Below are 23401 nucleotides of genomic sequence, written 5' to 3' on the forward strand. Positions count from 1 at the left end.
TCCGCTCTAAAGGCCGTGTGTCTCGTCCTCCTGGCAGGCAGCCTCTCTTGGCAGAGGCAGATGCTGGTGTTCAGCGGCACCTCTGTCTCCCGGTCCCTGAGGCTGGCTGATGTTCAGGGTGCGCTGCCGCTTGCTGTGCTTAAGTAGGGATTTGACAACTCGGTCAGCTCCTGGGCCTGTGATGCTGACTTCTTTGACTCTGAGTTACAGGCTCCACATGGAAAGTCATTGCTCTTTAGTGAGCCAGATAAAAGCCAGTGACCTACATTGTTCTGCTGTGGATTTTGTGGTCAGATTAAATTTAGAGAGAAAAGCTAAAAACCACTTTCTCAGGTTTCTCTTCAGCTTGAAACTAAATGAATATGAATGTTAGTCATTGGAACTCTAATTTCTTATAATTTGGCCCAAAAAAAAGAGAAAATTCTAGCCAGAGGAAGAAAAAGCCCAGATCCCCACCTGCCCTTCTCAGAAAACTGTGCCTCTTTGCCTTCATATCCTGAATTCTAAGACTGGTGTTAGAAGGATCCCTGTCTGCTCCTTTCTCTCCCAAAAGGTTCTGAATCAAACGGAGGATCACCGCCAGAGGGTTCTGCAGGCAGCTGCTAAGAACATCCGTGTCTGGTTCATCAAAGTGCGGAAGATGAAGGCCATTTACCACACTTTGAACCTGTGCAATATAGACGTGACCCAGAAGTGCCTGATTGCGGAGGTCTGGTGCCCTGTCACTGACCTTGACTCCATCCAGTTTGCGCTCAGAAGGGGCACGGTGAGTCCCCCACAGCTAGCAGTGCAGCCTACAGCTAGGAAGAGAGGATCCCATCCATAGTAACATGAACCAATTACATTTTTATGGCATTTTTAGTCTCAGAGTTCTTTAATATACTCATCTTGTATCCTGACAATACATTTCGTATATGCTTATTTTTCAAATGTAGAAATTGCAGTTGAAAAGAAGATTAAATGATTTGGTCATATACCCATGATCCTTCAGGGTAGCTCAAAATCAGAACATCAATTTCCTGATCCACTCTCTCTGTCCGTTAGACTAGTTCCATAATATAACCCTCGCAGTTCCATTTAGTAGTTAATTAGAGCTACTGCCCTATCCAAAGCACTGATCTAGGAGCCCGGAGGTACAGAGATGTAAAAAATAGGCCTTCAGGTATCTATGACTTACTTGAAGAGGCTGATGTGCATACAACACAGTCTGTGCTAAGAGTAGTTTATGTGTGTGGAGGGAAGGAAGGCACTAGCTTTTCCAACTAGGATGATCAGAAAAAGCTTCAAGAAGGTGGCATTTACTCAGGGCTTTGAAGAATTGGTAAGATGTTGACTGGCAACAATGAGAAGAAAACAGTATGGACAAAGGCAGGAAATACAGTGTGACCATGTGTGGTTGGGCCAGAACAGGAATGGTAATGGGTGAGCTGAAGAGCAGGAGGCAAACCTAGGTCAGGGAGACTGGAACCTAATTGTCAAGGGTTGTTTTTTTCTGTTTTGCTTTTTTAATTAATTAATTAATTTATTCATTTATTTTTTGGCTCTGTCGAGTCTTCGTTGCTGTGTGCGGGCTTTTCTCTAGTTGCGGCGAGCGGGGCTACTCTTTGTTGCAGTGCACGGGCTTCTCATTGCAGTGGCTTCTCATTGCAGAGCATGGGCTCTAGGCACGTGGGCTTCAGTACTTGTGGCACACGGGCTCAGTAGTTGTGGCTCACGGGCTCTAGAGCGCAGGCTCAGTAGTTGTGGCACACAGGCTTAGTTGCTCTGCGGCATGTGGGATCTTCCCGGACCAGGGCTCAAACCTGTGTCCTCTGCATTGGCAGGCGGATTCTTAACCACTGTGCCACCAGGGAAGTCCCATGAAGGGTTTTTAATGCCAGCTTAGTGGGTTTAAATTTTATCCCAGAGGGAGTGGAGAGACATTGGAAGTTATTTAGCAGTGAAAGGACATGATCAAAATGGTTTTAAAAGAGTAATCCAGGGACTTCCCTGGCGGTACAGTGGTTAGGACTCTGTGCTTCCACAGCAGGGGGCCCGGGTTTGCTTCCTGGTCAGGAAACTAAGATCCCATATCCCACATGCCTCGAGGCGTGGCCAAATAAATAAATAAATAGAATAAAATGAGTAATCCATTGATAGCATCTGGGTTGGATTGGGGAGTAGAGAGAGTCTACAAGTAGGGGTTCAGTTAGGAGGTAATTGTAAACACAGAGCAGTAAGTGATAATGACCCCTGCAGTTAAAAGCAAATAATGATGAATTTGTGAGACACTCTGAAGGAGGTATCAATTGGTATATTTGGTATTTTGCAATGTGCAGGAGAAGTACAAGGAGAAAAAATTAAAAATGTTTCTGAGGCATCAAAGCTGGGTGGCTGATAGAACAATAGTTTCATTGATGGAAGTAAAAGTTCAGCAAGAGAAACTTACTGATCTGAGAAAGATGATAAGTTCAGTTTCAGTCACATTGAGGGGTTGGACAGAAATCCACATGGAAGTCTCAAGCAGAAAATGGGATAGGCTCTCAAAAGAAAGGGCAACATGAAAGAGACGGGTTGCATGAGGTTGGAAGGGTGTGAGACCTCCAAGAGAGAAAATAAGGAGCTAATAGTAGAACGTTGGGGGCCCTGCAGTGTTACAGGCAGGGGAGGAAGAGCCAGCAAAGAGACAGGAAAGGCATGGTTGGTAAGCAGAAGAGGTAGCTCTCCAGCGTCAGGGGCTTGCATATAAGAGAAAAGACCTTTGGATCCGGTGATGAGCCAGCCACTTTGGCCAAGTGTGCTCTGCTAGACTACAAGGATTAGGGAGTTAAGAGTAGGTGGCGAAGGAAGAAAGTCAGAGAATAACTTTGCTTCCTCCATAAAAGGAGAAGAGAACAATGACACTTGTAGACAGGCAGATAAGGATGTCTCCAGAGTAGGTACCACATTTTCTTTGGTTACATATTTTAGAATTATTTTTTTTTCATGGTGAGGATAGTTTTCCTAAGACTTCATTTAAATCTTTCATTGTAAATTTTATAGCTAGTTCCAGTTTCCCCAAAGACCGGAAGGCTTGAGATATAATTTACATAAAAGAAAATACACATATTTTATGTGTACTGTTCGATGAGTTTTGATAAATATATATGCCTGTGTAACCACCATCACAATTAGGAGGGTGACCTGATTCTGAAATATGTGCTTTATGTTTCCCAGGAACACAGTGGCTCCACCGTGCCCTCCATCCTGAACAGGATGCAGACAAACCAGACTCCCCCAACCTATAACAAAACCAACAAGTTCACATGTGGCTTTCAGAACATAGTGGATGCTTATGGAATTGGAACTTACCGAGAGATAAATCCAGGTAAAAAAGCTTGAATCTTTTCCCTCTTAGAGGTTTTATTCTTTGTTATTTCTTTCAGTGCCTCACTCTGAATGCAATTGAACACAATTGGCTTAAAACTAAAGATGTTGTCAAGGCCTCAGCTGTTGTGTATTTCCTGTGAGGAGGTGCCTGTGTGGATGCAGGGAGTGAGGTTTATCGCTGGGTGGCACCCCTTTGGGAGGTGCTCTTATAGGAGTTTTGTAGGAATGAGCTCCATGGATTGGATTCCTCTCTGCCCTCGCGGCTGTACAGCGCCTGGCTTTCTCTTGCACACCATTTGCTGGGACTGCTTTAAGCAAAAAGTTTTCTCCAAGGTAATTGATATTTTAAAATAGCTTCCCTGTTCCAGGTTAGAGAAAATATAGCAATTGTTGACCATTTTAGGCACAAGGCAGATTTCTCCTCTGTTCAGAGAGTTAATGATTAAATCCGGAGTCTGAGAGTTCATTTTCAGTGGGAGCCTTCTGCAGGACCTGCTTTACTCCAGGTTCTGGGCTTTCTCCCACTCACCCAGTGGCTTTTTTCAGCTGGTTACTATACAAGGGAGGAAAGCTGGCCTGCCCCAGGAGCAGTGTCCCAGGGGTGAGAGAAAGGAATCAAAGAACAAATCACACTGGTGCACACTAGAGACAAAACTTTGATTTCTCGTGAGGTTCTTTGTTGAAAATGCGGGCAGTAGCTGGGATGCCACCAGAGCTGCTTTGTGAGGCTGTGCAGATCCTGCCGTGAAAGTTACCCCTGCGAGTCCCTCTGACCAACAGCTTGGGAATAAGTCACCTTATACTGATCTTAGATGATGGAGAGGGATGTGATATGCTCGGAATTGCTGCGGTTTTCTGTACTTGGTCTTTTTCCTTCTTTGGTTTCTTTATAGCTCCATATACGATCATCACTTTCCCTTTCCTATTTGCTGTGATGTTTGGGGACTTTGGCCACGGCATTTTGATGACCCTTTTTGCTGTATGGATGGTGTTAAGGGAGAGCCGGATCCTCTCCCAGAAGAATGAGAATGAGGTAATGTTTTGTTTGTTTTTGATAGAAACTCAGAAACATAAGATAATTTTATTATTTTCTTGACATATTTCTAATATTTTTCTCATATAATCTTTGGCTGCTTACAATCATTGTCTCTTCATAGGGCAACACATTTATAATTTGTACAGACAGAAGGATAATTCAGTCTTTCCTCAGTATGATTGATGGAAGTGTATTTATTATATTTTTATTTTTTTATTTATTGAGATATAGTTGATTTGCAGTATTATATTAGTTTCAGGTGTACAAATAGTGATTCAAAAACTTTATAGATTATACTCCACTTATAATTATTATAAAATATTGGCTCTATTCCCTGTGCTGTACAATATATCCTTGTAGCTTATTTATTTTATACATAATAGTTTATACCTCTTAATCCCCTACCTCTATCGTGTCCCTCCCCCGTTACCTCTCCCCACTGGTGACCACTAGTTAATTCAAGAACGAGGTAATGTTTAAATTACATCTGTGTCAGTCTGAAACTTTATAATTTCTCAAGCATTCATTATGAAAATTATCTGGAAATCTTTGATCCATGAATTTATAGAGAAGTTATAGAGACTATTTAGAGAATAGAGAAGTTATTTTCATTTTAACACTAAAGAGGTCACATGCTGTGAAAGTAAATTTCTTGTTAGCGTTGTATTTTGGTCTTTACTTCAAGCTCTCTGACTCAGAATGGGGTAAGAGTGGTGTGAGAGGAAGCGTCTAGTACATTATAAATAACACTGTCACGACATTAGCTGCATCTAATGAGTACATTTCATTGATCTCTTTCTCCTGGCTCCCAGATGTTTAGCACTGTGTTCAGCGGACGGTACATTATTCTGCTGATGGGTGTGTTCTCCATCTACACGGGCCTCATCTACAATGATTGCTTTTCCAAGTCTCTTAATATCTTCGGGTCATCCTGGAGTGTGCGGCCAATGTTTACTTTATACAATTGGACGTAAGTTGCAAAGAAGCTGAAAGTCAAAGCTTACTCCTTTCGTGTTCAGCTCTGGTTTTCCAGACAAGTGGTAAACTAACACTTCTTTAGGAAGCGGTTGACACTGTCTCTATTCCAAAAGAATGTAGTGTCTCCTCTTATTTATGCTGCAGCCTGGGAAGTGCTTTGTGATTTGTTCAGCATTGTTAAGGAACATTGATTCTTTTTGTAAGTTAAAAGCGGGTTCCCCAATTTCTCTATCTGGTCTTGTATGTGTGTTTAATTTTTCTTTTTGTTATTTCGGATCCCTTCTCACTCTCTGATGCTAATCCCTCCTCTTCTATTGAAGAGACAAAATAGCTATAGTATCAGTGGTTTCTTTGGGGATCAGTTTTTGGACCCCAGTAATTTCCCTCTCTTGAATAAAAAATAAATGCAGCTTTTCTCCTAACATGGTAGGGAAGAGACGGTTCGGGGAAACCCTGTCCTCCAGCTGAACCCAGCTGTCCATGGAGTTTTCGGTGGACCATATCCTTTTGGCATCGATCCAGTAAGAGCACTTCTTTTCTATATGTCTGACACCAAATGTTTTAACTGAAACCCACAAGTGAGAGAATGAGAATGAAGATAAATAGTTATTGGGTTTTAGTTAACATATTTTTAGAAAATTCAGTGTATCTGTCCAGAGCACTTTAAAGCTGCAAGAGATCCAGATGCCTTGGGGAGCCAAGGAATTTTTCCTGTACTCCTTATTTTAGAGGTGGCTAATAATACTGACTCTGGGAAGATTGATTTTCAAGACTCCTTCCCAGTTTATTTTTGTTTAACTTAGTTTGGTTTTTATTTTTAGCAGATGTTTTAACAAAGAAAAATAGCTCTTTTCTATGGATTTTAGATTTCCATTCTTATCTTTACATACTTAGACAAAAACTTATCCCAGACTTTTATTTTTTTTCAAATACTTAGGCAAGTAAAGTGTGATCAAGTCTTTTGTGTTATGTGCTTAAACAGGGGAGGCGGGGGCAGGGGAGTGTGTGGAATTTAAGCCTAAACGTTAGATTGTAAGGATTACAAAATTCCAGAGGAAAAGCGATCATTATGGACCAGAAAGATTAAGTTTCTTGTAAAAAATGGGAATTAATCTGGCCTTTGAAAAATATTTCAGATTGTTATAGGTGAAGAGAGGTGTGTGCAAAAGCATAGACGTAGGGAGATAACAAAGTTAATTATCTTAATTGTTATAGAAATTAATGGTACTGAAATGCTTACTATAGCTCAGAGACTGTACTGAGCCCTCAGCATGTCTGATTTATGCCCAAACAATTCTATCAGGTAGGTACTGCTATCTGTATTATACAGATAAGGAAACTAAGGCTTGGAGATATTTAATAAGATTTCATATGTGCATTTAACAGATGTTTACTGAATCCCTATTGTCTGCAAGGCATAGTGCCTGGAAACACGTTATTCTAACACACAGCTCCTGCCCTCAAGTAACTTGGAATCTAATAATAATATTATCTCACATTTAGGTAGTGTTCTGTAGTTACAACAGAGTTTTTTTTTTTCAGACATCTCATTTGGTGCTTACAGGGTAGATACTGAGTTTAAAGTGCCTGTGGGACACCCGGGTATAAAAGTCCATCAGGCAGTTGGAGTTGCAAGACTGGGGCTGCAGAGAGAACCAGCCACAAGTTGTCAGGTTAGAGGTCACCGAGGATGAGCTCTTCATGAGGAGGCCAGTTCAGAAAAAAAGATGCTGGGCTAGATGGTGGAAGATCTGGCTTATCAGGGTACAGAGTTTGCACTTTATCGTAGAGATGACAGTAGGGGTTCTGGGAGGTTTTAGCACAGGGAATGACTGCCTCGGAGTCACGATTTAGGAAACATAATCTGATGGCCAAGTGGAGGCAGAACTGTCAGGAAAATTTTACAGGCATCCAAGCCTTAGGTGACAAAGCATAAGGCAGTTAATGTTTAAAAATAGATGGAAGGACAGCACCACTGGGTTTCAGTCAGCAAAATACAGATTGTGGGAGCATCTACAAGATAAATGTCCCAATTTCTTCAACAAATCTTTTGTAATGAATAAAAAAGGAGAGCTGGAGGGAGAACCTATAGAGACTTAAAAGCTTTATCAAGCAATCATTGTTATAGACCTTGTCTGGACCCCACTTTGAATAAATGAATTATTTTAAAAAGTATGGATACAATTGGGGAAATTTGAATACTAATGATTCCAGGGTATTACAGAAACATTGTTAATGCTTTGGGGTATGATAACAGTATTGTGGTCATGTTTTAAAAATGAGTTCTTACCTTTTAGAGATCCATACTGAAATATTTACAAGTAAAATGACATAGTATCTGGACTTTGCCTCAAAATAATGTGGAGGTGGGGAGTGGGTTGGGGATATGATGAACACGATTGACAAGGAGTCAGTAAATAATCGTTGAAGCTGGGCCATAGGCACATGGGAGTTTGTTATGTTATTCTCTCTGCTTATGTATATGTTTAGCATTTTCCGTAATTAAAAAAACAACAACTATTTTTTAGAATAGGTGAATATTTGAGAACTCTTTGTAATGCCTTTTTGTTTTCTTGGGTTGTGACAGATTTGGAACATTGCTACCAATAAACTGACCTTCCTCAACTCCTTTAAGATGAAGATGTCTGTTATCCTTGGTATCATCCACATGATGTTTGGAGTCAGCCTGAGCCTTTTCAACCATACGTGAGTCACTCTGTTTCATCATAAGAATGCACTTAGTTCAGACAGTGCTTTTGCCTAAAGGAATCATAACACCTCTAAGGAGGGATTAATAACTCAGAACACTGTTCTGTGTTAAAGAAATGCTTTTATAAAAATCTCATTTGTTTGAATGAAGCTTGCTTAATATTAGTCCCTTAACAATGTACAGTCATACTCAAGATCTTTTAAAAAGCCTTGTGTAATTTTCATCAAAATGAGAGTTATGTTCTTTTCCCTTGATGTGTAACTCACATAAACTTATGAACTGTGGTCTCAGAATGTACTAGATTTTCCTATCTCTTCCTCATGAGAGATTGGTAGGGGTGGTATTGGAGCTGTTCACGGTCCAAAAGTTTGGTAGTCATAGTTAATCCTGCTTGTTTCTGTTGCCTCCAGTTCTTCTGGCTTTTGCTTCTTCAAATGATATACATAGAGTTGAGGGAGCATTAGGTAGAAAATCTAGTATACTTGGTATAGGGGTGACCCTGGGTCTGTTCACCTTTAACATTTTTTTCTCTCTTACTTTTTAGCTATTTCAAGAAGCCACTGAATATCTACTTTGGATTTATTCCGGAAATAATCTTCATGACCTCTTTGTTTGGCTACTTGGTTATCCTTATTTTTTACAAGTGGACAGCCTATGATGCTCACACATCTGAGAAAGCACCAAGTCTTCTGATCCATTTCATAAACATGTTCCTCTTTTCCTATGGGGACTCTGGTAATTCGATGCTGTATTCTGGACAGGTGCGTCAACCCAGAGGTAGACCGTCTTAGGTGGTTTTCCTAGGTCAGGAAGCCAGATGTTTCTGTGACCCTGAAAAAGCCTTAGGGACTTCCCTGGTGGTCCAGTGGTTAAGACTTTGCCTTCCAGCGCAGGGGGGTTGTGGGTTCGATGCCTGGTCGGGGAGCTAAGATCTCACATGCCTCACGGCCAAAAAACCAAAACATAAAACAGAAGCAATATTGTAACAAATTCAATAAAGACTTTAAAAATTGTCCACATCAAAAAAAAAAAAAAAAAAAAGCCTTAAAAAAAATCCCCATCAGCCCACACATCCAAATCTAAATTCAGCCCATCCTCCTCCTTTGGGAGGGTGGACTGTAACTTCTGTATGCAGAAAGGGTAGAGTTTATAACTCTCATCCTATGGGACAGTCCTGGGCTTTGCCACAACATCTGCTAATTATTTTGAGGTTATTTATTCATAAATCGGCAGGAAAGTACTATTTTAGAGGGAATTTGTGCCGGAGTTGGAAACTGCACATTTGATTAATGTGATGTGCCTTGTCCTTCTTACTTTGCAGAAAGGAATTCAGTGTTTCCTGGTAGTGCTTGCGCTGCTGTGTGTCCCTTGGATGCTGCTGTTTAAACCACTGGTCCTTCGCCATCAATATTTGAGGAGGAAGCATTTGGTGGGTGTATTTCTATGGCTGAAAGTTTACTAGACTTTTTTTTAAGATCAAGGCAATTCCTCATTGGATATAATGAGTTGTGCATAACCTGTATTCTCTTAAAATGCATTTGTGTTGTATCCCAGCATGAACACTAGACCTGCTGAAATGAAAAAAACCAAAACCAAGCATGTAATTGCTGCTCAGACATCCAGATTCAGCTTTGAGTAGCCCAGGTAGTGAGAACAAGTCATAAGTTTTTACCTCCTGTTCACGCTTTGCTCATGTTGTGCTCAGCAAAATCCAGGTCTGGGCCTGTCTCGATGCAGCATCAGCCAAAGCAAGGCTGCAAGAGCTGCAGACAGGTGAACCCACTCATGTGGTTTGCCTGGCAACCACAGGGCTGACACTGATATATTTTCTTTTAAAATGAGACCGTGATACTTTCACCAACCAAAACATCCGGGGCGGGGAAAGATGTGGTTTAAAGCACATTGACTTTTTTTATTTTTAGAAAACAGCATACATACTTGTGTTTACTTAATGTATGTATGTGTGCACCTGAATTACACACACACACACACACACACACTTAAGATGCCAGATGTCCATTTCTGGCTATGCGATAATGCTTACTTATTATATTGCCTGGTAAAGACCAAAAGATCGTGTTGCATGACTCATGCAGCTGTTAGATTGTTACTCCTGTTGGAGAGCAGCTGAGTTACAAGACCTGCCTTCTCCCTTTTCTGACCATCTTCATCCTTCCATGTGCCCTCATTCGTCTCCCCTTTCACTCCCTCCCTCCTTTGTTTCCTTCTCCCTTCCTCTTTTCTTCCATTCACTACCAGGAAGGGGCAACCTGTGGAGGCCCCAGTCTACCCAACCCCAAGCCAACAGGGACTAGAGGCAGCAGTGGCTGCAACAGTGAGTGAATTAAAACCAACAAACCATCACGTTTTGTTTAAAGAGGTGGCAAACAGTGCAGCAGAATTCTTTTTAATTATATCAAGAGCATGGGACATGTGTGCTCTTGGGAAGTATGTCCTTGTTACTCATTGAGAGGATGACAGAAAAGATTTCCACCTCTTAGGAATAGATTCTGATATCATCTTTACCATTGGTCCACTAAGTTTCCATTCAGTATGTAAGTACAGTCCTGTCTATGGAAGCAGGGCGGTTGTTGTACCCTCTCCAAGCCCCATCATCTTAATCCAAGAGGGCAGCTCTTAGACTCATCCACTTTCATGTCTGTATTTTGTGACCATGTATTGGATGGGTTTTTTTAGCATGGAGTGAGAACATCTCTGTGATTCTTGAATTGATTTCCCTGCACTTTAAAGTTCTGCTTCAGAGTGATGCTTGGACATTTGGTCCATTTTAGCTATAACTTACTCTCTTTCCAGTGGAAGATTATACGTGTCTACTTTTTTGTGAGAGACTCAGAAGCCCTCATGTCCTCAGCTGTTCATTGAGACCTCCACCCTGCCATGTGTCTCGTGTGTACTCTGCATCTGGTGTAATAACCAAAGTCATCTTCTGTTTTGATCTTTCCTTCTTTCAGTACTAACTCGTGATTCGGTAACAGCACTTTGAATGTTAAGCATTTCAATATTTGTCCTTAAAACATCTCTTGACCAAAATCTTATAATGCACTAATATCAAGTTAGCCCAATCTATTCTAGGTAATGAATCTATAATATTTTTTAAATCTCACCAGTAGTGATTACTCATATACTGTTGTGTTCTAGTAGCATCATACTCCTTTAGATAAAGGAAATATTTAGATGATGACTGTTTCCTTCATTAGGTGTTCCTGATCATTTTAACTCAGAAAATTGCTATAATTATCCTTCTAGGACTAGTCTAAAAAGGCTGATATTTTGGATCAGAAGATACTTAAATGTTGCTGCTTAAAATTATTTTCAAATGGGGACTTACTCTCTTCTTTCTAATGAGAGAAAAAAAAAACCCTTAAAGCACACACTGTCCACATATTGGCGTTCTTTCCATGTGCTCTTCTTTCTGCTAGTCTTAGTTTATTTAAGATGTGCTTCTGCTGCATCAGTCTTGATACTTCTAAGTCTGGCATCCTCTTTTATGATAATATCCAAGTTAAAAGTCCCTGGTCTGGAAACCTGCACATTCAGAGGGACTTCTTAGCGCACTGGTTCTTTAGCGGCCAAACATCTGTTTCTGGAGGGCAGCCCGAAGGCATCCGGATGATCATTCTACCACGGGGGTCCTAGATTCCTGACCCCAAGGGCTGAGGACATGAACACTGATCTGTTTTTGTTCTGTTCTCTGTCCTCTTGGTTGTCTGTAAGCAGTGTATCACAATTTAATATTTTCTTTTCTTCTTTCTGCTGCTGTGTGTCTCATCCCCCTTCCTGTAACTCACATCCCCTCTGTTCTGAAGCGACACTTATTCGTGTCTGGCTGGGAGGTTTAACCTGTCTGCCCCTCACTTCATCTGCTGATTGGGGGAAGCTTCAGAAATGGCTTTCTGCTTTAGGCCTTAAAGCCTAAAGCCTGCCTCCTCGACCCTGGGATCCATCCCAAGATACTCTGGAGTCCTCTCCTGTCACCAGTGTGGTGCAGAAAGTGCTGCAGAAAGAGCACCTGTGTTGCACCTTTAGTCCACCTTTTGTGGGTTGTCAGGTGTAATATTTGCATGACCTGGAGGTGCCAGGCGCTTCAGTGGCTCCCAGATCTGCCTACACAGCAGAATCACCTGGTGAACTTTAAATTTGTTTCTTAGGGCATTATGACAGAACAGACAAGTGGAGGAGAACATAAAGATTGCCTGTAATGCCATGATCCAGACAACCCCCTACTGACATTAAAAACTAAAATCAAAGCAATAGGTGCACTTGTTAGAGATGCAAATAGTACTGACTGTGAAAGCCTCCGCATCCCCAGCCCTTCTCCCCCACCTTCTCCTCCAGGGTATTGTTAACAGGTGGGGAAGTTTGCCTTAGAATTTTTTTCTGCAGATATCAGCATATATCTATCATCTATTGATAGAAATATGTATATATGTACGTACATATATATTTAAAACACAAATTAGCAGTTGTGTTTTAAATTGTAGCACTCTGCTGCCCCTTGATTAGGTTTTTTAAAATTTAGTGTCCTTAGAGATTGTTTCGTAGTGATACTCTTATAGTTGCCTAGCATTCCATAGAACATTCTGTTGGATGTGCTTAAATCATGTAATCATTCTCTTGTTGATGGCTCTGTTGGTTGTTCCCAGTTCTTTGCTATTCCAAATAACACAGGGAACGTCCTTGTCCTTGTATCTTGATAAAACTTCCCAGGCACAGATGTTCCCAGCAGTGGACTTGCTGTCTCAAAAGGTGCAGGCATTTTTTTGTGTGTGCCTTTTCTTCTTTTTTTTTTCACTTGTCATCATTTAATGAATCTCCCACCATGTGGCTTCAAGCTACCAGGACACAAGCCCCACCCACACCCTTAATCTTCTCCTCAGCTCTTCTGCTGAAGAATTTGGCCTTCAGGATGACAGCCTGCTTTGGGAGCTTTCCCTCCCCCAGAACTTTGTAGTAACCCGATCGCACCGCATCAGTGACAGGAGCAGCTCCAGTCTTGCTCTTGGCGGCATTTACCCGTGTCTGCTCACTGACCAAGGTCCACAATTTATCACGGTTGATGCTTGGGCAGAAGCTCTGGTCCCTCTTTAAGTGGTAATGCCTCATACCAACTTTCCCAAAGTATCCTGGGTGATATTTGTCGAAATTGATCCTGTGGTGATGCATGCCACCAGCATTACCGCGGCCTCCCGGGTGCTTCCGGTGTTTGCCGATGCGGCCGTGGCTGTGGCTCACGTGGCCCCTAAGTTTCCGGGTCTTCCTTATTCTGGATGGCATGTCAGCGGCCGAGACCAAAGAGCTGTGCATGCCTTTTCCATTTTGATAGACACTCGAAATGATCATACAGTTTGTACTTGGGGAAATATTTTTTTAAATACAGATTTTCTAGGCCCCATCCCAGACCTACTAAATTTACAATTTCTGGGGGTGGTATCTGAGAATCTCTGCTTAATGAAATGCAACTTTCAAGGTGATTCTGATGCAACTGGTTCTCTGACCACTGCTAGAAGAAGAGAGAGAATCTGCCCAAACCCTGAGGGTTGATGGTTGTATGCTGTGGTCATAGATGCACGCCAGAGGTGAAGCTGCGAGGAGGGACCTTGGGGCAGTTGACCGAAGCTGTGTGCACATTCTTTGTGCTGCTGCTCAGAGGCCATTTTGCAGGAGAGCAGTCTTTGAACTCTTGCCTTGTTTGACTCCCCTGACAGAAACCACATGAAGTGGGTCTTGGAGCTGTTTCTTCAGCTCCTTTTCACTCTATGGCCGGTTAGCACTAAGTGGTATCTGTCAGACTTAACCCCAGTTCTGCCTGGTTTTCGTACCCAAAAAGTCCTTTTGCCTCAGCAAACCCAAACTTTTCCAAGTCAGGTTGACTTAGAAATCCTGGTCCTAGGGACCCTGCTGAAAACTGCCTGGGGAGTGAGAGGCAGCAAGCAGCCAGTCGGCCTCCGCCCACCTGCCTGTGGGAGAGCTGTGTTGACACTCCAGAATCCTCCATTGAAGGATAGGGTCAGGGTTGTTTTGGTTTTGTTTTGTTTTGTTTTAAGTCAGTATTCTCTAGCTACAAGCTAACGTACATTAAGGTTTTTTTTCTTCTGTGACCTGGGAAGTCCTTTGTTCCTGGGCAGAGACCCGGTGCGTTTCAGGGAGAGGTTGCTGGAGCTCTCGGGCTCCTGTTGAAATCTTAACAGATTCGGTTGCAGTCACCATGTCATTTGGCTCTCCTCCCTCTTAGAAAGTCTAATCTTTAGTTCCAGAAAAACTTAGGCCATTGAACTCTTTACACATAGAGCTGCGCTTGTCAGGAGACTTTGTTCGTATTAAGCTTTTCACGCAAGCAGGACTCTCAGTCGGCGTTGGCCGAGGCAAGGTTGGTGTCTCTTGGTGCAGCAGGAACTGCCTGTTGCCTCTGATCAGGATGAGGTGCTAAATGTAGTTCGGGCTGGGCCTGGGCGGTGGTAGTTGGGATGGGAACAGTGGCTTGGTTTTACTTAGCTGTTCGATCAGTGGGTTTTGTTTTTGTTGTTAGAATATATGCTTTTCTGAGGTTTGTATGTACTAACCATCGCCCTTCCCCACGTCACAGAATGTCACATTAAAGCCCAGGCAAATTCTACTCTTTCTGTTCATCTGTGTAGGGAACTCTCAACTTTGGTGGGATCAGGGTGGGCAACGGACCGACAGAGGAGGATGCTGAGATTATTCAGCATGACCAGCTCTCCACCCATTCAGAGGACGCAGAGGAGGTAAGATCAGTGGTGCGGGCTTCCTCTCCTCCCACCTCGGGTCAGCCCTAGTCTTGTGTCCCTAAGTGGCCTCACTCCTCCGCTCCTTGAAACAATGAAAAGACTAATACTGAGGATCGGCTTGCTTTCTGAACCTCTGAGGGCGCTACAGCTTTTTCCAGTGGCCCCTGCTCTGAACGCCAGGTGTTGCCTGCAGAGCCCGCAGCAGTTGTGTTCTGTTGTCCGGCTTCCTGAGTTCCAAGCGGCCCACAGTACCCTGCACGCAGATCTCAGTTATTGACTGCTCCCCTCGGGGCCGAGGCAGAGCCAGCCCCAGCGCCCCAGCTCTTACTGCCAGAAACCCAGGCCACTTACGGCGGCTCCTTCATCCCTTGCCCCTCCCCAGAATGGTTCCCGTTGGAACTTTAATCAGTGGGACTTTTGAATTCCTGTTCCACTAATGTGCTCTTGTTGCAGACATTTTATTGAGCCTTTTAAAAATGTGACTTGCCTACTTTTTAGCCAAGTTTAGTCTAGTTTAGCCAAGCTAGACTTTTCCTTAAACCACCATTGGATTTTTTAAAAGCCAATCTCCTTGCCTGACCGTTCGTACCACAAAGCCTCTGAGCTGAACTTTTGAACCTCATCTATTCAGTATATTCTTTTTAAAACAAATAGAAAAGGAGTTGAGGACCCAGGGGACTGGACTTTGCAGTCTGACTGACCGCGTCTGCTATGTGTATGACTTTAAAAATAAATTGCAAGGCTTGAGATGCCTTTTAAAAATTAAGTATCAACACTCTTGGTCCTGCTGACTTTGCTCTCCGTTTGTGCTGAGGAGGCTTGCCTCCAATGTCAGACCATTTAACATTCACAGTCCCCACGCCCCCGCCCCCAAGAAGCAATCAGTAGCCTTGTGCTCATGACTTGTGACCTTGTGTGTGGCATGGCTTCCCACTAAGTGTAAATTTGTGTTTTCAAGCCTACCGAGGATGAAGTGGTAAGAAACAAGCTGGCTTTAGCTTCGTGTTTATCTGGGGCTTCTCTTCCCGTCCTTGTGATCACTCTGCTGTCCCTGCTGCATCCTGGGGCCACACATGACACCCATGTATTCTGCATCTCACTGGCCATTTCTAACCAGTTTGTGAACCCGTGTTCTGAAAAAGCTCATCTCCATTAACTGCATCTCACGTCAGTCACCTCTGTCTTTGTTTCATTGACTTTGCTGATCTAATGCCTTGAGAATGGCTTTAAAGGAGCTACAAGTAATGTCTGCACTGGCATTCTTGAAGTGACTCCCCTTGGGAGTTAAATCCCATTGGCCCCTGCCTTCCTCTCCTGTGTTGTTATGTATGGTCGCTCTGCCCCGGGAATAACTGTTTCCTCCCTGCTCCTCTGAGTGCTTATGGGAAAGCTCGCCCTTCCTCCCTGTCTGAGATGCAGCCAACCTCTTCCTGCTGCCCTCATCGGCTTGATGATGCTTGGAGTGAGAATGCTGGACGTTCGCTTGGGGTCAGCTTTACCTCCACGTGGCCCAGTTGGGAGGTAGACAGTTTTCAAAAGGAGGCTTTGCCTCTCAGATGCATCCCAGAAAAAACAATCCATCTGTGTGAAAGGAGTTCGTGTTATACCAGTCACACATAGAGGACAGCAGAGAGTAGAAAGAAAGTTGGCTAGATATTCTGGCCACAGCCAGAGAAGAAGGCCTCTAGCTCAGCAGTATACAAGCTTTGAATCGGGTTTTTAAAATAGGCCTTGCTGCACTGTTTGCATCTTCCCCCCGAATTTCTCTCTTAAAATACCCAGACCTGTGAACCTTTCCCTTTCCTGGCTTTCCTGGTCCTCTCTAAGGGGGCAGTGGGATGGGAATGGGAAAAACCTTTGCTGTTCTGTGTGAAAGCAGACAGTTGTCCGTCTTCCAGAAGGCCGGAGAGGCTCCTTTGCTGGCATCTAGGAGCTTCTGCGTTCCTCTGGACCACTCATCTGTGCAGAGCCACAGGCTGAGCCGCCTGGAAGGTCCCTGTCAGCACAGTCCTCACGTGTAGCCACGTCCCAGGGGAGTTGACATCCAAACAAGATGGACTGGAATTCAGCCTCCCCAGTCTCTGGCCCCCCAGCTCCATCAGAGGTTCAGTTTCCCACAGCGTCCTAAGTAGTGAGGACATTTTATCATCGTTAGGTACATACACAGTCTAGTTCTCTACAGCCAGGTTTAGATAGCTGTCTCAGTTACCTAAATACGTCACAGGTGGAAGCAGCAGTCCCTCTCCCTGGGGCATCAACAGTCCAGCTGCAAACCAGAGCCAGGCTCGTCAGTTGTCTGGGAAATTTTTGAAGGCCGTAACCACTCAGCAGGGGTCAGTGGGACCTCTCCCCACTGTGTCATCTCTCTAGGTACATTCATCCAACCCATCCATTCATTCACCCTCCATGTGCCAAGCACTCTGTTTAGAGCTGCAGGAACTGAGAGAAGAAAAACAAGTCCTTGCCTTCAAGGAACTCCCAAATTTAGGACACAGTCTGTGATCAAGGTGTGCCCAGGATGCTGTGGGAGCACAGGAAGAGGGCACCTGACAAACACTGGGGTGGGGGTAGGGAAGAGGAGGCCTGGAAAGGGCTCCCTAAGGAGATGATTGCTGAGGTTAGCTTGGTCAAGGCGGCGTCTCTGGAGGGAGAGGGAGGGAATGCGGATGCATCAGTATGTATAGTTATCATAAAGATACAGAGGCTGCGTCATCAAGATGCATTTCGGGGATAAACAAGTATTCAGCTTGGCTGGAGCTCGGAGTCAGGAGTTGAGGGACTGGTGAGAAGTGAGGCTAGAGGTTGGAGGACACCAGCCGTAGTAGAGTGTTTGGGTAAGAAGGAGCGTCAGAGGGCAGTGAAGCTGGAAGTGACACAGCGCATGCCATTGCTGAAATACCCTAGTGGCGGGTAGAGGGTGTATTGGGTGGGGGAGGGGCACAGTCTGAGAGGAGTCGGGAAAGAACTGGGAGGCCTGAAGGCATTTGCAGTGGGAGTTGGAAAGGAAGGGACCAGTATGAGCTGAAGGAAGTAAAAGCTGCAGGCCCCAGCGCCTTCATGAATGTAGGCAGTGCGAGTGAGTGAAACGTCAGGCTCGACTTCCAGGTTTGGGTGCCTGGGGCACTAGTAGTGACCCCCTGTTAGACATGGGACGAGGAGTAGAAGTAGGTCTCGGTGGGTCAGAGGAGAGCAATCGACGAGTTTAGTTTGGGTGGCATCGAGTTTGAAGCACCTGTGCTGCAGCAGGAGGAGATGTGGCACAGCTGGTTGGAAACAGGCAACACGGAAAAAGAGGTGTCCATTCGTAAGCCCCTCCCGGCGTGGCCACTGAAGGCCCGCGTGGCAGTGCTACAGGAGAGACGTTAAGGGCTGAGGCAGGAACTCCAGCACTTAAGGAGGAACCAAGAAGGAGGCTGAGAAGGAGCATCCAGAGGTAGGAGGAGAACCAAGAGGAGGTGAGCCTTCTCAAGAGGGGCCAGGACAGGGCAGTAGTGGCGGACACCGCAGAGGCTCAGGTCACAGGATGTCTGTGAGACCTCCCGGCTGGGAGGTAAGGGGAGCGCGCGAAGGAGGCGCGCGGAGCCGAGAGGGCGCAGGAGGTGAGGGGCAGGCACGGTGCGGCAGCGGGGAGGTGGTAGAGAGTTAGACGGGGCGTCTGCAGTGGTTCCGGGTCAGTCGTAGCGGACTCACATGGGGCAGTGACAGACCTCTAAGCGCTTGCCTGGGTTTCTCGCTTAATTCTCGCCCCACTTAATATCTCCCCCCACTACGTAGATAAGAAAACTTACCCAAGGTTGCAAAGCAGGAAGTTGGGAGTGGAGGAGAGGAAAAAGCTAGAGCAGTGCCTGGAAGGGAAGCTGTTCATGGGAGAAACTCAAGGTGGAATAAAAATGCTGCAAGGGGCTGGTTCTGAGGGAGCCCCGCACTCGCTTCTTTCTCAGAGCTGTTAGTTAAAGCCCTGCGCTCCTTGGAGCTGGGGGCCTGTCCTTCCTCAGAACGCGGGCTTTGGTGCGACGGCGAGCAGTGGTGGCAAAGAGCTCTTAACGGCACGTTGGGGTTCTGGTGACTGTGATTATCCTAGTTTTCAGGGTAACTAGGAGACTTGGAAGAGCCTGTTTCAGAAGAAAAGCCCAGAAGTACTCTGGGTGTAGATAGTCAAAGGTGAGGGAAAATGAGGCAGAAGCCCAGAGATGGCGAGTTGGAGCGGGCCCCTCCCCCCACTGGCCATGCCTGTGAGGCCTGGGCCGTTAGCGCCTTACCAGCCAGCCCTCCTCTCCTGGCCCCATGTGATTTCTCAAGACTGTTCTTTCTGGTATCTTTTGGGGATGAAGTCATGTGAGTCTGCAAAGAAACTGGTGAAAAATAGACTCTGACCTGTGGGCAGGGCAAGCTGGGGAGGCCCACTGGGCAGTGGCCCTGTGCTCCTGGAGTCTGGTCTGGACCATGTGGGGAGGGGCGGGGAGGCCCCAGGGAGGGGAATGGCCCACCTCCTGGCCTTCAGTGGCTGTGGCCCCACCCAGGAGAGTGAGGCCCGGCAGCGTGCCTGCGGCTTCTCTAGCAGCCTGGCTTGGGGCAGCCCGAACAGGGAGCTCCCGGAAGCTCGCTCCAGCCCCTCTGCTTTGTGCTGCAGATAATGTCTGATGTTGAGACAAAAACTGGAAGAAAGGGAGCGTGAGGAAAACAGAAACAATACACGTTCTGTTAGTCTTCATGTGTCCAAGTAGGAATTTGTAAAACTTTTGCTAAAACGTCCCTGTGTGATCTTTTCAGAAGTCTCAAAAGTAAAAGGAGGTTATCTTGCCGCCAGCGTGTTGTGAAAATAAGAAGTGGCTGCAGAGGCTTAGTCTCCAGGCGGTTACCAGCCTGGTGGCCTGTCCCCTGACGTACGACCCGGGGAAGAGCCCTTCCTGCCCTCCTGGCTCATTCAGAGGAGGGTGCTCCGCTCTCAGGCACCGTGAGGTGGAAGTCAGCCAGAGCAGGTGCTCCCAGACCACTCTTACCTCGACAGGCAGCCACTCCGGAGCTGACAGCCTAGTGGGGAGAAAAAGCAGATGTGTTGAGAAGAGTCTCATTAAGATGTAGTTCATTAAAATGTGATGTATTGAGGGGCATGGGGTGTCCCAGTCGGGGGCTCAGCCAGGCAGGATTTCTGGGGACGGCACGGCTGAAATCCCCACCAGGAGTTCAGCACCGGGGGCTCCAGGCCCATGTAGCCGTTCGTGCCAGCGCTCAGAGCCCTGCACACGCCCCTCCCAGCCTTATATCTTCTCTCTGGTTTCCTCCCATGACAGTTTGATTTTGGGGACACCATGGTCCACCAGGCCATCCACACCATTGAGTACTGCCTGGGCTGCATCTCCAACACCGCCTCCTACCTGCGGCTCTGGGCCCTCAGCCTCGCTCATGCACGTGAGTGTATTTCTCTCAGGTCAAAAACTATGTTTCTCCCCTTCTCCGGGCACTCCCTCAGGTGGGGGCTTAAAGAGAGTGGAAATTATGTAAAGCCTCTGGAATTATTGACTCCTGAATCCAGAGAATGATGTACAGGTGGGAGGATCAGTGCTTTTGCCAGGTTAGCTGGTAAGGTCGCAGAAAGCCGGGGGCAAGGAAGACTGCGATTGAGGGAGGCAGAGCAAAACGCAAGGCCTGCAGCACCCCTGGCCCAGCTGAACCGGATGTCATGTCTCTCCCCGTTCCGCAGAGCTGTCTGAGGTGCTTTGGACCATGGTGATCCACATCGGCCTGAGCGTGAAGAGCTTGGCGGGAAGTTTGGCGCTGTTCTTCATCTTCGCCGCCTTCGCCACCCTGACTGTGGCCATCCTCCTGATCATGGAGGGCCTCTCAGCCTTCCTCCACGCACTGCGGTTACACTGGTGAGGGGCAGCGCGGGGCCGAGGGTGGGGACGTGTCCTTAGCTGCACCGAGGGCAGTTTTACTCCTGTCCAGAATGCAGAGACACTAGGAAGTATCTTTCACATCCTCATACCCAAGGACGTACTTGGTAGTGAGCCTCAGGAAATGTGCACAGAAGAGCACAGCTCACTTCCACAGCTGCCAGGGAGGGTTCTCTGGTGAGTGTTGTCACAGTTGCGCTCCCTGTCTTCAGCCTTCTTCAGTGCTCTTGATTATGGCTTAAAAGATCTGCTGGGGTTTTTTGTTTGCTTGGGGGTTTTCGCACTGGTATATAACTCTCTCCTGTCTTCAGAGCAGTGAAAGCAGCTCTGGAACAGATTCTACGTCCAGGAAAGTGCTAGAGCACACTGCCCTCATTTCGTCCCCCTCATTCTGTCATCGTGCCGGTGTCTTTGGGTAGGACCCCTGGCAGCTCTGTGGGAGTAGGGGGATTCTTGACTCCATAGCACACTAGCTCAGTACACGGAAGCAGCTTCTTCTGAAGGGCAGGTTTTGGACTTGTTAGTTTTCTTTAATGTTGTTTTTGGCTCTTAATGGCTCTGCATGGAGATAGCTCAGTCCCAGGGAGTGGGAGATCTGGGGTCTGGTCTGGACTGTGACTCCATGACCTCAAAGTAAGGTTGCCAGGTTTAGCAAATAAAATTACAGAGCACTCAGTTATGTTTGGATTTCAGATAAACAGGGAATATTTTTTTACTGTATTTCCCGAATGTCCATGGGACATACTTATACTAAAAACTGGGCATCCCGTACTTTATCTGGCTACCCTACCTCAAACCCTACATCTTCGCGTCTCCGTTTCCCCCTTCACATTATGATTCTCCCTCTCTTTTGTGGTCCAGTGGCTCTGGAAGCTCTAGACCCTCTCTTCAGAGAAACACCCCCCTCAATGTGTGCACACACAGTTTTACCAGTTTAGGGGCTCACAAACTCACTGACCCTACCTTAGGACTCCCTAGACGAGATGATCTGTGGTGTTAATGACCTCAAGGTCAGAAGAGGGCCATGACTGTCTCTCTCCATCACTTCTCGAAACCTGAAGAAAACCAAAATCTGAACCTGAGAAACCTCTTCCCCACTCCCTTTATCTTTGATTTTTCTCCTGGCTTGTTACAGCTGAGCCTGCTCAAAGATTCCGCCGTTTGCTGTTCTAAATTACAGAGGGGAACATGAGGTGTGTAAGGGTGAGCCGTGGCCGGGACTTACTCTTCCCTCAAAAGCTCCTTTAGAAGAGTCCGTCCTGCTGCGTCAGTACACGGTGCTTTCTCAGGCCTGGCCCTCTCCTCCTGCCTCCCGTCCCCTCCCCGCCCAGCTGTTGTTTACTGGGAGCCAGGAGGCTGGCCACGCTACCGCTACCGGCTCTCAGCTTATCAGCGCACGCTCGCCCCAGCACACTTCCTACGACTCAGTGCGAGGGGACGTCTGTGCTGCCGCCCTGGGGTGACTCACTTTTTCTTGCCCTCTTGGCTTCCTTTCCTATTCCCTTCCCCGCCTCCTGAGCCCTGGGCTTGAGGGAACAGTTACCACGCCACCTTGACTCCAGCCCAAGTGGGGAGCCTGTTGCATCCTCCCTGGGTGGGTGGGAGCAGCCAAGGAGCTGGAACGGACCTGTGAGAGCAGTGAACCAGGCACCACGGAGCACGGAGGGCTGCCTGGGCTCAGGCCTGTTGTCCAGAATGAGCTGAGGCGGTTGGGAGGTCATGCTTTGCTGCCTGCAGGACTACTTCTTCCTCAGGCTCACCTGCGGCCTTCGAGTGAAGGTGTCTTCCCACGTCCTCATGCACGAGCCCAAGGAAGTGACAAGTGGCGAGAGAGCAGGCTTCAGAATCGGGTGACCCGAGTTTAAATTCCAGCTCTGCCGGTGCTGGCTGGGTGACCCTGAGGAAAGCACTCACCTCTCTGAACCTCACTTGCTCTCATGTGAAAAGAGAGGATAATGTCCACGTGACAGGGTTGCTGTGATTAAGTAGGAAATAATGCCCTGGCACACCGTAAACCTGTGTTCAGTTGCAGACGCGGCTGCCCTGCGGAGAGGGCTGTGGCCCCTGTAAAGATCTGCTTCCAGTCCGTTAGAGAGAAGGGAGACCCCAGGGGGATGCACATGATACCACTTGAATGCCTCGCAGATGCAGTTTGCAAGGAGTAGTCTGGTCAGACATATTGTACTTGCAGGGTGGTGGGTGGTTGCTGTTGTTTGGTAGTGGAAATATTGGGTAGAAGAGAAAAAACAGTGAAAACTCCTTTGTGCAACTTTCAGAATCCCATCACTGGGGGCCTGTTTGGAGCATCTCCCCCACCACCAGAAAGGAGTGAATGAAATTGGTGCTCATGCACCCCCTCCTGGCCTAGTGTGGACATGCCTCGAGGATCCCTGGGTCTTAGTCCAGCAGGACTGCAGGAATTCCGAGTTGAGGCCATCCTCTTGGGGGTGGGAACAGCTGGGCCCACTGAAGATGGCTGCAGGGACATTGCTGCAATTTTTCCTGGCGTCCAGCCTAGGCATCTTCATACCTGTCACTTTACCCCTGGTGTTCAGCTGGGGTTTCTTGATTCTGATGCAAGGGCTGCCCCATTACACAAGTTCTGGGTCTCTTTGGTGGGGACAAGAAGAAAAACCTGTGATTTGAAAGCAAGGATAAACCACAGGTC

At 46.3% G+C, this 23401-nt stretch overlaps 1 protein-coding gene and 1 pseudogene across 9 annotated transcripts in view; one reads left to right on the forward strand and one right to left on the reverse strand.

Moving 5' to 3' along the window:
- The window catches only part of ATP6V0A1 (ATPase H+ transporting V0 subunit a1), an 84728-nt gene that overhangs the window by 51625 nt on the left and 9702 nt on the right, over positions 1-23401 (forward strand). For 7 of the 9 annotated variants that reach the window (XR_003430286.1, XM_027094315.1, XM_027094318.1 and 4 more), the window contains 11 exons: positions 554-766; positions 3196-3346; positions 4242-4381; positions 5197-5354; positions 5793-5883; positions 7950-8068; positions 8617-8833; positions 9394-9501; positions 14729-14836; positions 20131-20248; positions 20541-20712. Coding sequence is in view for 7 of the 9 variants with exons in the window: in XM_027094315.1 (XP_026950116.1) it covers positions 554-766; positions 3196-3346; positions 4242-4381; positions 5197-5354; positions 5793-5883; positions 7950-8068; positions 8617-8833; positions 9394-9501; positions 14729-14836; positions 20131-20248; positions 20541-20712 (1595 nt within the window). In the remaining 2 variants the exon portion in view is untranslated. Of the gene's footprint in view, positions 1-553; positions 767-3195; positions 3347-4241; positions 4382-5196; positions 5355-5792; positions 5884-7949; positions 8069-8616; positions 8834-9393; positions 9502-11564; positions 11803-14728; positions 14837-20130; positions 20249-20540; positions 20713-23401 lie in introns of those variants that run through there. The other 2 variants (XR_003430287.1, XM_027094319.1) reach the window with 2 other exon arrangements.
- On the reverse strand, positions 12873-23399 carry LOC113613537 (60S ribosomal protein L27a pseudogene; annotated as a pseudogene).

Source organism: Aethalodelphis obliquidens, unplaced genomic scaffold (assembly GCF_003676395.1).
Source record: "Aethalodelphis obliquidens isolate GAN/ISIS:26980383/991018 unplaced genomic scaffold, ASM367639v1 scaffold89, whole genome shotgun sequence".
Lineage (NCBI taxonomy): Eukaryota > Metazoa > Chordata > Mammalia > Artiodactyla > Delphinidae > Aethalodelphis > Aethalodelphis obliquidens.